General features: G+C 49.3%; 1 protein-coding gene and 1 long non-coding RNA gene across 7 annotated transcripts in view; one reads left to right on the forward strand and one right to left on the reverse strand.

Moving 5' to 3' along the window:
• The window catches only part of Ptpre (protein tyrosine phosphatase, receptor type, E), a 148,471-nt gene that overhangs the window by 101,170 nt on the left and 32,863 nt on the right, over positions 1–14,438 (forward strand). For 5 of the 6 annotated variants that reach the window (XR_001785494.2, NM_011212.3, NM_001316678.1 and 2 more), the window contains 3 exons: positions 4,865–4,983; positions 12,760–12,853; positions 13,097–13,170. Coding sequence is in view for 5 of the 6 variants with exons in the window: in NM_001316678.1 (NP_001303607.1) it covers positions 4,865–4,983; positions 12,760–12,853; positions 13,097–13,170 (287 nt within the window). In the remaining variant the exon portion in view is untranslated. Of the gene's footprint in view, positions 1–4,864; positions 4,984–12,759; positions 12,854–12,905; positions 13,022–13,096; positions 13,171–14,438 lie in introns of those variants that run through there. The other variant, NM_001316681.1, reaches the window with a different exon arrangement.
• Positions 9,464–13,321, reverse strand: 5830432E09Rik (RIKEN cDNA 5830432E09 gene). Its single transcript, NR_015548.1, has 3 exons — positions 12,797–13,321; positions 11,851–12,017; positions 9,464–10,265 (listed from the first exon to the last, which is right to left on the reverse strand). It is a non-coding gene; the product is annotated as an RIKEN cDNA 5830432E09 gene (long non-coding RNA).

The raw sequence follows: 14,438 nt of genomic DNA on the forward strand, positions 1-14,438 counted from the left end.
AGATCAAAAGATGATCCCACAAATGGCTTGCCTCTATGTGACTTTTGAGGAATGAAGAGTTGACCGTGGCCACATTTGCTGGTCTTATGCAGCCTCCATCCTTTAACTTTATGTGACTCTCATTCACTGGTCTTATGGACACACACACCCCCATTCACTGCTCTCTGTGACCCCCACCCATGAGTCTAATGCACTCTTCATACACTTGCCACTTGTAGGTTTTCAGGGTCTTCCTGGCTTCTCTGGTTGGAAACTTCCAGGTCCCTCCCCCAAACAGGGAGAGTAAAGTTTATCCCCAAAAGTCTGGCTACATGTACCTCATTGGTCCCCACTGAGAGAAACGCTGCTAGCCTCCTGCTCCCTAAACCACTAAGCAGACTGGACCAGACACTTGCTGCTTGTTGATGAAGTGAGTCCAAGGATGCTGAGTGGAAGCCTATGATTTTCATGCTCTGGTCTTGTAGCCTGGATGAAAGTGAATGAGTTCCTACAGAAGAGCCTCTTCACTTCTTACTCGTCTTCAAGAGGGCTCGGTGAATAATTGGAATTATGCAAATTAGCATGCAGCACATAGGGAATTGAAATTGTTCCCTAGCAGGCCTGCTGACAGGCTCAGAGACTCACAGGTCCTTCCTGGTAGCTGGGCTGGATGTTACTCCTCTGCATCCATCCCTATCTCTCCCTCTCCCTCTCCCTCTCCCTCTCCCTCTCCCTCTCCCTCTCCCTCTCCCTCTCCCTCTCCCTCTCCCTCTCCCTCTCCCTCTCCCTCTCCCTCTCCCTCTCCCTCTCCCTCTCCCTCTCCCTCCCCCTCCCCTTCCCCCTCCCCCTCCCCCTTTCCCTTTCCCCACACCCTTCCTTCCCCATCTTTTTCCCTCTCTTATTCCCTCCAAGTGGCCAGTACCTGATTGCCACCCCTCTGTGTGCATCTTCACATGCCCAGGATGACACTGCCTCCGGCAGGTCAGCTCTTACCAATCTAAATAGCCCATTCCCTGCTCAGACCATGAGGATATCTACCAGGTGACTTACAGTCCGGCTGGGACACCCACCACCACGCCTCTTCCCTCCCCTCTTCCCTGCCTGCTCTTTCTGCTTTCGCTTTTTTCTTAAGGTGTAGACCCCTTTGCCATCTCTTTTTAAAAGATGTTTCCATGTTTGAATTTAGACATTCAATTACCTTTGCTCAAAAGCAATTAAGTTCCACCTTTTACCCACTGAGCTGAGGACTCCCCGTGAGCATCTTTTTGTTTTTAATAAGCAAAGCCATCTTCAAAGAGGCAAGGAAGCAAGGTCATATGGATATATCTGAAACATGCTGTGTTTGCAGATTATAATGAGTGGTGCATATATATATATATATATATATATATATATATATATATATGTGTGTGTGTGTGTGTGTGTACATACATACACACACACATATGGGGTTGAGGGAAAGGAGTCACAATGGTTTGTAACTCTGGTTCTGAGGGATCTGACACCCTCTATGGCTCCCCAGGTCACTGCACTCATATATATCACACACAGACAACCAAGCCCTCAGAGCTTCAGTTTGGATCCTATAAGGTATAGTAAAGTCAGGAAGGGCCAAGTCTGGGGACTCTGCTGTGCTCCACAGGGAGTGGCTGATGTTGCTAGCCATTATGCCATAGTGCTGTTGCCTTCCTTCCCACATCCGGATGTCCTACATTGAACTGCAGCCTATGGGTGCAGGGTGACCAGCCTTAGCTGCCTAGCACGCATGGGTGTATGACATCTGTGCTGCAGGTGAGAGGGAAATACCTGCCAGTTGTCACTCGGGTGTCTTTAGTCCTCCTAAGTTCACTTCTGCTGTGGGGATTTGTCACAGATCAAGTTCAGCCTCCCCCCAGAACCTTTGCTGTCCCGCCTCACTAAGACCCATGGATAACGTGTGTGCCAAAGTGAAGCACCCTGAGAATCGGATAGTGGCCCTGGGAAAGATATCCTGGAACCTTCCATGTCTATGTTTGTGTTTCCCTGGTGTGGAGATGGTCAGCCCAGGAAGCTGAAAGGGAAACTGTGGCCCTCACACATTGGCATATATAACCTATCACTCTGCACAAAAGGAGGTTTCTGACATCTGATATTGAGCCCCTATGTGATTTCAGTAATCTGAGTTGTTAGAAGAAAGTGAACCTGAACAAACAAGTCTCAGGCTAAGGCATCATTGCATGGCCTTCTCCATTCAGCCCCAGGCTTCCCACCCTCACTCTTCAGGTCTCCCTAGGAAGCAGAGCTCCTGTGGGCTAAAACAAAGATTGCCCTGACCGTCGGCCACGCACAGCTTCCTTCAGGCTGCAGTGTCATCCCGCCTGCTGAAGGTTCTGGTTGTGTGTTTCCTTTCTGGGGAACGGTGACCGACAACCTGGTCACTGCCTTTATTCCTTGGCAACATCACCTCCACAGCTTCTCATGGGGCCGCTAGGTCTCTACCCTTGAACTGCCCTTCCAGCTCCGGGGGTGGTGTGGTGTGGGGGTGTGGTGGGGGTGGGGGGTTCCTGCTCATGGATGGAACTTGACGCATCTTTGCATGTCCAGATCCTAGCAGGCTTGTTGATCCTTGTCATGGGAAGTACTGGAGTAGTATTCAGTGGAATAAGAATGATAGTTTTATAGTCCTATTGAGAGATGGGTGGATTTTGAGTAGAGTAAAAATAAAGTGTGCTTTTCTGGGAAGAGAAGGCTTTGTTCATCCCAGCTCTGCAGACTGCACAGGCTCCCCGGGCCGCCTGTGCTTAGCACTTGGCAGGCGCACAGCCAATACTACTCAGCTACAATCCTTGGAGCTCGGCGTAGATTTAATTCCTCTTTCACACATTATTTCTGTGCAGATTCCGTGCCTGTGCTTACTAAGTAGCCTGCGCAAGTTTTTGAGAGGGGATGGCCAGGGAGCCTCCGACAGGTTGTTACTAGCCTTAGAATTCAAGTGGAATAATAAAGAGACACCAGATGGCTGGGCAGGTTTGATGTCTGCACACTGTATCTCCCTCTACTGGTCCCATCAGGAAGTTCGGCTCTAAGAACTTGCAGACAGACAGCCACACTTAATGAGGGGAAGCAGTTGAGCTTCGTCCTCCCCAAGGGTGCTGGCCTAGCCTCCTCCTAGATCATTGAATGCTTGGTGGGGAAGGCTATTAATGCTTGGGATGAAACAATGTTTCACCCAGGAATTCCGCATCTCTGGAGTTGGATTAAGCCAATTAATAACTCCCAATCAATTACCCTGCAGTTTCCTCTAGTGTATGTAAAGTACCATGGCAGTGCTCAGTAACAGATTGGAGAGGGAAAAGGCAGTGTGTGGCATTGTGTGTGAAGCTGCCTGTCAAATGAGAGCCTGGGCAGCACGGATCCTGCTGAGGGTGTGCGTCGCCAGCAGCCCTGACCTCCAACATGGGCTTTCTAATCCTGCAGTCTGACTTAATCTGGTCTCTCATGCTCCAAGAACCAGTGGTGTCATGCCTTGAGGGGTTCCTATGTACACAACACCCATGCGAGTGGCAGGCTAGAGCAGATGCACACTCAACCACGGAGCTATTCGTGTCTGGTCCACTTTATAAATCTACAACATGAATTTGGGAACTAGGAAGAGGAGAGGTCACACATACCATGCCAGTGGCCGCTGACTAATTTCTGTGAGGTCATTTTTATAATGTGCTTTGGGTCCCATTCGTCTTGGCAGTTCTACCTACTGAGAAACACTGGGATTGCCTGGCTCCTTCCACGTCTTCAGTAATTACAAACATTAGTGCTCCCTGTTGGAACAGCTTGAGTGCTGAGCATCTATCTACTGGCCTCAGTTCTGAGGTCTGGGTCCATTTGCATCCTTCTTGGAGGCTTTGGGTAGCAAAACTTTTCTCAGTAGAGATGGGACAGAGCCCCTGGGCTGGCTGTGGATGAGGTTTCCTTGACAGGGACCCCATATCTGCATGGGCAGGTGCCATTGCTTGCCTCCATTGGTTAGGAGTCCTTAAGCAAGGTTTTCTACACCACAGGGTAGTCACCATCACTGTCATCTCTAAGGATGATTGAAGGTGACTGGGCAAAATGGGGAGCCAAGATCTGAGGACAGATTGATTACCTGTGGGTGGGGTCTTAATATAAAAGAACTTTCTCTGTGCTGAACCCCTTGTCAATCTGTCTGTCCCCTGCATCCATTCAACTCGGTAAACACTTAGCTCTCTCCTGAGGCTGTAGATGACTCTGTAGAGTAGAAAGTTGGTACAGTCAGAGGCAAGGCCAGGAGAGGGCTACTGAGGTGGTCTGGGAGAGTGTATTGCCACAGAATGGAAGAGGGTAGAGAAGGACACTGATGCTGGCCTCAAGGCTGCTTGGTCAGAAGCTCCTGAGCCAGGTATGGAGGGCATGGATTTGGCTGGCCTAGTGAGAGGGGCCCAAAAAGCACACAGGAAGGCATGGGCATCTCAAGACACCACAGCCAACATAGATTCAATTTGTCCAGATAATGGCTGTGTAAGGGAGGCAGAGGAACAGTTGGTATTGGGGGATGTGGTATCTGGGGTGCCAGGTGACTCATGCAGATGCCTCTTGGCTGGCAATATGGATAAAGCTGGGGTCTGATCCCACTCCATGCTGGCTCACCCTCAGCAATGTAGGAGCTGTGAGCCTTGGGTCATCAGTCTGGACCTGCAGATGACAGGGACTGCACTACTGTAGTATGGAGACACCAAAAGAGACAATGAAGTCAGCAGGCAAAGTTCTTGGTTTCCTGAAAAATTACAATGAACTACTCTCCTATTTCTTCGTCCTCCCTACTGAGTGACAGCCACGTCCAGAGACTTCTATTCGGAAAGATTCTGAGCAGGTCCTTTTCTCTTCGTAGGTGCACCATGGAGCCCTTCTGTCCACTCCTGCTGGCAAGTTTTAGCTTGTCGCTCGCCAGAGCTGGCCAGGGCAACGACACCACCCCAACAGAGAGCAACTGGACCAGCACAACTGCAGGTAAGGACCCCTAACCTGTACCCAACTGGCCCTGCTGCCTCACAAACTGCCATCTCCCAAGCACCTAGCACCGCTGGGAAAGATCTCCAGTGGTTCTTCCTGTATGCCAACCAGGATACTGTGTATGTACCTAGAACCAGAGCCATCTAAGTGTGTTCAAGAAGGATGTTCCACCTGCTGGGGTCAGGGTAGGGATCAATCTTGGAAATAGGGAGTGAGAAAGTCTGTAGAGGGCCATCCAAATGTCTAAGTGAGACAAAGTGCTGGCTGTCAGGCCTAATACCCTGAGTTCGATTCCTGGGACCCACACAGTGGAAAGGGAGAGAACTGATTCCTGCAATTGTTCTCTGACTTCTACAAGTACACTGTGGCATATGTGGTCACACACACACACACACACACACACACACACACACACACACACACTCACACACACATACACTCACACACACACGCACTCACACACACTCACACACTCTCTCTCTCTCTCACACACACACACACACACACACACACACACACACACAATTGGTTAATTCAACAATACATTCTGAAAAGTTTGTGTAGAGCCCTACTAGGAGCAGCTATGACCAAACACTGACCAAGAGGTTGAGCAAATGTGAATATTGGCTTGAAGGTTTGTTGTGTAACTTTTCCTGAGGAGAGATGAGCAAACATCTAATTACTCAACGGAGGACACCCACCATAGACCCAAGAAATGACTGTGTCCATGCCTAGCTTGGTGAACCAGTAAGTTTTGGGAGATTACTTAGAGAAGCATGAGTGACTCAGAGGCAGCTGTTTCACTGGAAAAGCCCACTGCAGCCTGGGTGACAACTCACAAAAGCTATATCATCACAGTCTCCTGCACAGTTTGTAGGCAGCTCCACTTAAGAGTCCCTCCACCCCAACCACACCCCAGGCAATTTGCCTCTGGATTGTAAAACTTCAGGGCCTTATGAGTCTTGTAGCTTTATGTTTTGCGAGCTCCCTGCCTTCCTTTCATGAGAATATGTTTGAATATGGAGCAAAAAAAGCCGTGTAACAGGGCTAATAATGTTATTACTTGTCATTTGTTAATAGTCTGTAATATTGGTATGTGGTAAGTTTTCCTCTTTTAAAAGAACAGCTGTTACTTTTCTAGGTAAATGTGGAGCATTCTTGGGTGTGTCATGGCTTCAAGGAGATAGAGCTGAAATGGACTGCCATCGTCCTAGCCTCACTAGAATGTTAGGACAGATACACCCCAGGGCAGGCATAGGGATTATTCTTAGTCTGTTCCCTCACCTTGTAGTTTAAATATTAAAGACAAAAAAAAAAAAAAGGCATACAGATGCCCATGTGACATCAAGGAGGAACCTCAGAGACATTTCCACCGATAGAAGGTAGACGTAGAAACCCCATGATACAGACTAAGGTAGGATTGCATTGCTGGGAAATATCCAGCACCTGAAAAGCATGGACAGGAAGAGTAGTGAGCAGTTGCTGGGATGAGGAGGGAGACAGGAGGGGTCTTACTGGAGACAAAGAAATACTCTAAAGGTGCGACCATAGCCAGAGCTGCCTAAGCTTGGCAAGGTACTCACCATACATTAAAAACAAGTTAATTTTGCATGTAAATTTCATCTCAATTAAATGAATAAATATTATGCAAAGCCAATGTGAGGAAGAGGAGGTAGAAAAGAAAAAAAAAAAAACCAACCAAACAAGAGTAGGTCTTTTTGGCTCTTACTCCCTGGGTTCAAATCTTGTCTCAGCCACTTGTTAGTTGGGTAACCTGAAATCACTCACTCTATGCCTCTTCTATGCCCCTCTTTGCATCCCTTCCCCGACTCATGAGGTACAGAGGCAGTGAGCATTACGAAGATAAGCAGGCTGGACAGTCTTCAGAGCATAGCCGAATTTCTCAACATCTGACTTTTGCTGTGGTCAACAGGGAGCAAGCTCCAGTCAGCTATCCAGTCTCTGATAGCCAGGAGCTCTGATGCTTCAGTCCCTCAACTTCTCCATTGTAAAGTTTGTGGGTTGTGTTGTATACAGAAAGAGCCAGGTTCAGGGCAGATGGGTGAGGTCAGGAGCCCTTCCTAAGGAGTTGGCAGGGATTCCCTGAAGCGTGTCTAGTGGCAAAGTCAGAAAGAACCCGCAATGGCAAAGGCTGGCCCCTATCTTTTCACATGCCACATGCCCATCCATCTCTTCCTACACACTTGCTCCATTCCTTATAGGGCAAGGCCTACCCACACCGGGGCAGACCATCTGCTTTATTCAACATATAGATTCTAGTGTTAGCCTCATCCAAAAATTCCCTTAGATGGTAGTCTCGAAATTATTTTGCAGCCATGACCCCATCAAGTTTACACATGGAACTGAGCAACATGTTTGGTACTGGCCCTTGCAAGGCTTAAGGAGGACTCAAATTATCAATATCCTTACCGAAAAGCTTCTTAGAAAAAGTCAGTGGTAGTTGGTGCCTTCCCAGTGGGTCAGAAGTTCAACTTTCACCCCTCTCAAGGGCTTCACAAGGTTTTCAGACCATAGACTAATTTCCTACAGGCATGGTGGTGTCCCTAAGGGGAGGGAAGAAGAAGCACTATTCTGCCACGAAATCAAACACCTGAGAGAACACTCTTGCTGTATTGTCCTTCCTCCCTGCCCTGACATCCACATCCACAGCCACAACAAACAAACAAACAAACAAACAAACAAACAAACAAACAAACCAACCAACCAGACACTTCGTGCAGGCCTCTCTGCACATGGCTTTCCACATGCAAATAAGCTATCATGTCCTGCGGCACCGAACATTGTACTTAGACTTGCCCCAAGGACAGTGACCTTCAAGAACATTCACTAAAGTTTCTCAACCCACATCCCTGACTTCCCTCACCAAATACTAATCAGCTGGCCACTTAGGGATACCGCGAAAGCTGTCTGCACATGCTAGTAAACACCTTGAAGCCACCGGGAACGGAGCATCCATCTCCCCACAGGAGAGGTTTGATCTGTCAGAGTCCTGTGACAGCCCCACAGGTGGTCCCTCAGGGTGGCATCGCCATCCAAGTTAGGACTTTCCAGGTTCATTTGAGAGCAAAATGTATCGGTTCATCACATAGCCGTGGGCAGGAAGTGTTGCTTTCAAGAAGAGAAGACTATCACATGACTTCAGCCCCCAGAACAGAAACTTGCTCTGGATAGGTCTCCTCTGGGGCTCAGCCCACTAGCAACTGCTCTGGTCCCGCTATCAGGAGCTACGGAGGCCTCCAGTTACACGGCTGCTCCTTTGTCCTGCAACTTGGAAGGGGGTCCCAAGTGCTCTTGAAAAGATCTGGCCCCTGAAAAATCATGAAGTATCTCCTGAGGGGTTAGCACATTGCCAGAATGTGACAGAACAACAGGAAATGGTTTCCTTTCATCTCTGGCCAAAATGAATTCAATATTCATCGTGACACATTTTTTAAGACAAAGAATTCATTAAAAATATGTAAAAAAAAAAGATGTGAGGAAGTGTTATTATCCATAATACATACAGGAAGAATCCTTAATTTTAACGTGTGAAAGAGCACATTAGAGAAATGGAAATGTTCTGGTTTGCTTTGCTACTGCGGTGACAAACACTACAACCCAAGCACCAGCGAGGCAAGGGTTAATTAACTTGGCTTACATATTTCATCATGGTCCACCATGAGGGAACGTCAAGGCAAGAGCTCAAAGAGGAACTGAAGCAGAAATCATGGAGGAATACCGCTTAGTGGCTCACTCACTGCCTCGTGCTCAACTAGCTTTCTTAGACAGCCCAAGACCACCTACTTAGAGATGGCGCCACCTCCAGTGGTGTGGGGCCTCCTACAGCATCCAATAATAAAATGCCCCGCCGACATGAGCGTAGGTCCATCTGAGCAAGGCAACCCTCAGATAATTCCGGGGTGTGTCGAGTTGGCAGCTGAAGCTATTAGGTGATGTCAAACACAACCAGGCAAAATCAAAGCATCTAATTAATTCCATTTTACTCATCAGGCAGAGGTTCTGAACTCTCTAGATATTAGAGAAAATCAAGTTAAAATGTTATTGTGCTTTTGCCTGACTAAAAGTGGAAGGATCATTAGCACACAGGGAGACAGTGTCTCCCTTGTAAACCCCAGGCGAGCCTAGAAGTTGGATGTTTTGGGAGGCCATCTAGCTATTTCTACTCTTGTTTGATGATGACTGTAGGCGACACAAAGGTCCACTTTTAGGAGCCACCTTACAGAAACCCTGGTGAGACAAAGTGCGAGTTAGGGGCTGGAGAGAGGCTCAGTGGTTAAGAGCACTTGTTGCTCTTCCAGAGGACCCAAGTTCGGTTCCCAGCACCCACATGGCCCTTCACAACTGACTGAAACTTCAGCTCTGGGAGATCAGACACCCTCTTCTGGCCAACATGAGCAACTGCACACACGTGGTACAAATACTCGAAGACATATGACCACCTACAGACACATAAATAGGAATATCACTTTTTTTTTAATGTAGAAGTACTGGGAACAGCAAAGTGGGAAATAGCCTCATATACCCATACAATCTGGGCCAGTCCAAAGTGTAGGACGGCAAGCAGCCAGGACACAGGATGAAGAGGCTTACCTAGTGTGGCAGCTCTCCAGGAGCAATGAGAGAGGTGTGTGTTCCACCCAGTCGCTTCATACATAGCATTTGTGTTGGGATATATCGTCAAGCAGATTATTCTTTATAATCAGTTCATCTGTTTTCCTTCCCTAATAATTTGTAAAATAACAGTACTTCCTTCAGTCATGCAATCTTGGATCCCAGGAGAGATTAGTGAGTCTAATTTATTTACCAAACCTATGTGTGCATGAGTTTTGCGTCACAGAAGAAAAGGCAGGGAAAATTACACTCACAACTTCATGCTAGGGAAGCAAAACAGCCCACCTATGTGTGTTCGCTCTGACTGGGCTACTTGGAATGTTTATCGTACGCCTCGGGCCCAAGAAGCTTTATGGACCAGATCCCAGAAAGTCCTCCAGAGCAGTCCTCCAGGGACTGTCGTCTCTTCCCAGAGCACAATTGCTCACTGTGCTTCCTGCCTTTTCTCTTCCTCTTCCTCTTCCTCCTTTACTCCTCCGCCTCCTTGCTAGGGACCCTCTAGACATGTAGAGTGTCCCTCGTTGGAGGGGCACTGTCTGTTGCAGATTGGTGCAGAGTTCCATGGGGTCTGGAAAGAACTTAACCAGGCTGGCCCATGCTCTTCTGCCTGGGTCCTTCTGACACAGCAGATGAGTCACTGGGGACATCTGTGTTCAGAGTAAAAGTGTCAGGTCCCACTGCACACACAAACTATTGCCTTTTTAGTGTCAAGACCAGGTTCTGTGTAAGCAACTGTGTGTGTGCACACACGCAGGTATGCCTATGCCTAAAGTCTATGTGAACACACATGTACTCCCTTATCACAGACAGTTGGGAAACCCAGCAACACTTTAGGAAAAGGGCTGAATCATCTAGAGAGACCCATCTGCACCTCCCCACTCTGGCCCTTCCCCCCCACACACACCTCCAAGTCAGTGTGAACTGGAAACAGAATGTGACCATAGGATATCCTCTAGGAAACCTCATGCCTCCCTGGGTGGAACACCACTGGGACCAAGGGGACATTACCTAGTATGCACCAGGATTTATTTCCTGGCCCACATTGTTTATCAAAATTTGTGTTAAACCTAATTATTGACCAGCATCCACAATTTCAAAGACATTTCATAAGGTATGGGCTTCTTCTTTTGCAGTATTTGAGGCAAGAAGTAGTACGGACCCATCCTTCCATAGGCTCTGACACTGTAGCCAGAGCATGCCCACGGTTCCCTATGTCCCGTCCCACCCAGCTGGCTCTGGGTGTTCTGCTACCCTTGGGAAGCCTGCGAGGTTCTGGCCCTGACCTCTGCCTTCCTAGACAAAGAACATTAGAAGTAACAGAAACCAAATTGAGGGATAATGAGTCCCTCTGACCATCCTGCCTGTGTGACAATCCATGTAGGCCTTGTGTCACTCAACTCATGCCTTGTGGGGTCCCCATTTTTCTGTGACTGCAGCTTGTACTCCGAGAACCTGGACACAGAGGCTGGACCCTCGAGTACTTTGACAGAGCCCAGGGGAGGATTCACGGGGTCGAAGTCCCTCTGTCTATGATGGAGTGGACCTTGTAGCCAAGCCAGTTTAGTAGCTGCTTCTGCAGAGCAGAGGCTGGGCTCTGGGTAATGCAGAAGTGGGTATTGTCACCATGGTGACACACCCAGAAAAGACAGTGAGCATTTCCTGAGAAGAAGGAGGAGACTGCCCACACTTTCTAGTGGCCTTTGACCAAAAATGGATGGAGTTGAATCAGGGAACCCTGAGCAGTGGGGCTCCCTGAGATTGGCTTAGCGCTGCCCTTCAGGCCCAGGCAGCTCTCGGCAGTCCAGGTTAAACTTTGATACAGGTCCTAGTCTAGGGTATACCATTTCCCTGGAGCCACAGCCGTGGAAGTCGTGGACCAGGCTGCTCCTAACGGGCCCCAGCTGGGCAATGGGCAGGTTTGGAGTATCCCCCTGAGGGAGGGACAGATATTCCTAGCCATTAAGTCTAATATATACCTGACCTTGACATGCTGGGAATCAGCTTCTCTTGGCCAGGGCCACAGATGGCAGACTGTGGGTCATAGCCTGTAGATTACATACATGCACAGGACTGGGGAAACTATGACATTTCAAACTCCTTCCTGGAGTGCTGAGTTTCTATGGACCAGGGTGGCACATGGGAGGAAGGACATGAACCCTGGCACACACACTCAGCTTGGGGACAATGTTTGGCACTTCTGGAACTCAAGAGGATGGAAATCGAGCTACTCACCTCCAGGGCCTCCCATGGGAGACCGGCTCACTCCTGATAGCATGTGCTCACCAGCTGCAGATCATAGCTCCTCTGGACCAGTTCACAGGAGCCACACTCATTCACTGGAGAAGCAGGCTTTTGATGGGGCCTTTTGGCTGGGAGCTTTGTGGTGATAGGAGGGCACCCTAATAGGTTGAGAGAGAATGGGTCAATTGATGACCACAAGGACACCAAAGGCACGGTGCAAGGGTAGGGATATGTGTCTCTCTGAGGAAGGTGGACCTGGGAGGTGTGAAGAATGGATGCACAAGTTGGTTCCAGGAAGCCAGCAGTCTCTATGACAAAGAATTCAAGGCTCTGAAAAGCCAGGCCATTGTGTGCCTGTTCCTCAATAACTGTATCAAACCTCGGGACCGGGCTGTTTCCTTATACCTGGTGCTCCTGATTCATCTGGGTTGGGACACAACAACTGTACCCTGAGGGGAAGCCACCTTCCTCCACCTCCTCATTGAAGAGAGAGGCTGGGCCAAAGATGCTTAGAGAAATAGCTGGGCTGGGCAGTGGTGGCGCACACCTTTAATCCCAGCACTTGGGAGGCAGAGGCTGGCGAATTTCTGAGTTCAAGGCTACCCTGGTTTACAGAGTGAGTTCCAGGACAGCCAGGGCTATACAGAGAAGAGAAACCCTACCTCTGAAAACCAAAGGGAAAGGAAAAGAGAGAGTGTGTGAGAGAGAGAGCAGGGTACATTGGGGTACGAGGAGGTCACCCTTCGTCAGAGTCCTTGAACAAGTCCCACCATTGCACTCCTCTGTCCCCTGGAAAGAACTGAAGGGAGATAATTTCTAAACTGTAGCATGGGGGAAGTCCTTACCCCTACCCAAGGTCCTGATGGGGTCTCTGCCCTCTACCACCCCACCCACCCACAGGCCCTCCGGACCCTGGTGCATCCCAGCCGCTGCTCACCTGGCTGCTGCTGCCCCTGCTCCTCCTCCTGTTCCTGCTTGCAGCCTACTTCTTCAGGTAGGAGTGTCCCCAGGCGCTGACGTGCTCTCACCAGCTCCTATGAGGAAATGAGTGTGCTGGAGGCTGGGGGTGTGGGCCCAAACAGCTCAGACAGCGGCTGGCCAGGCCTGAGCTGCCACACAGCTCAGCCATGAGCAGCAGAAAGAACTTTTCCCGGCTCACCTGGTGGGTATCACCACACTCAGGGCTTGGGGGTTCCCGCGGTGCTGAGACCTAACACATCTTGTGTGTGCCTTTAAGGTTCCGGAAGCAGAGGAAGGCCGTGGTCAGCAGCAACGACAAGAAAATGCCTAACGGGATCTTAGAAGAGCAAGGTATTGTACACTGGGCTTGGTACAGCGGGCAGGCATGGGGCTGTCACTCAAGCTTGCCACTCTCTCCAGCTCCTCCTGGGCTCACGCTGTCACTTGCTAGTAACCCAGAATCTCTGTTTCGGAACTTAGTGTGAGAGGTCGTTTTTTCCCTGCAAGAGAGCGGATGTCTGAGACATTTCAGTTTGTGAGGTTTTTTTTTTTTTTTTTTTTTTTTTTAAAGAGACCACTCATATCCTGTCGGTTTAGCAGGGCTTTGCCAAGTCACATTTCTCACTGAAGCCTTTGAAATCACCCCGTGATAGGGCTCTAACTCATGGTGAGGAGTGTTCAGATGTGACGGTACTACCTCAGGATCAAGCTGGAAAGGGCACTGCTCTGCCAGAGCTCATCGCTCTTGAGAAGGAGTGCCAGTGAGGGGACATGCCTAACTTAGATTCCAGCTGTGTCCTAACTTGTAAACGCTGCTTATGAAAGCTTGTTTTTCTCTCCTCTCTGTGTGGTTTCAAAGGTGCAGGCTCTAGCTGAGTCGGGGTGGCATGGGCTTCTAATCTCAGTATTCGAAGGCACTTGTTGAGGCAGAAGCAACACAGGTTCAAGGCCAGACTGAGCGACGTAACAAGATCCATCTTCAAATGGCCAAGGGACCTGGGGATACAGCTCAGTGGCGTAGCACCTGCCCAATATATGCCGAGCCCCTGGTTTTTAGTGACGATTTAAAACACAAAACGCTGGCTCACAGCAGTGGTTCCAGCTTTCTGTTCTAACTTCCTGCAGAGCTTTGCCTGCCTTGAGGTAACGTGCATGCCGTCAGAACTCAAGCGACACTTTAGAACTCCCCCAAGGTAGTAAAGGAACTAACACAACCCCACAGATGGGAAGGCTATGGGCAAGAGAGGGCTCAGCTGAGCGGTAGCATTGCAGGGCTTGGGGGACCTGCACATCCGCATAGACAGGTCTGGTGCATCTGCAGTCTGCAACCTGCCCTTCTCGCCTCCCCGCACATCCCAAAAGCCAGTGCAGAGGGAAGAGTGTGGCTGGGAGGGGCAAGAAGGCAAAGGCTTCTACCAGCTCATCTGGCTGCAGCCGAAGGGTGTCTCAGTGAGCTCTGCAGGTGGGACAGGGCCTTTTGCAAAGGTGACAGCTGACTTATTCTACTGATCTTATGGAACCAGCTCCCTCTCTGTGAAGAGAGAAATGCCAGTCCCCAGCAGCCCTTTGTAGTGTCCTCTCCTCCCGTGCTTCAGAGATGGTTTGTTTCTCTGCATTGT

Source organism: Mus musculus, chromosome 7, assembly GCF_000001635.26.
Source record: "Mus musculus strain C57BL/6J chromosome 7, GRCm38.p6 C57BL/6J".
Taxonomy (NCBI): Eukaryota; Metazoa; Chordata; class Mammalia; order Rodentia; family Muridae; genus Mus; species Mus musculus.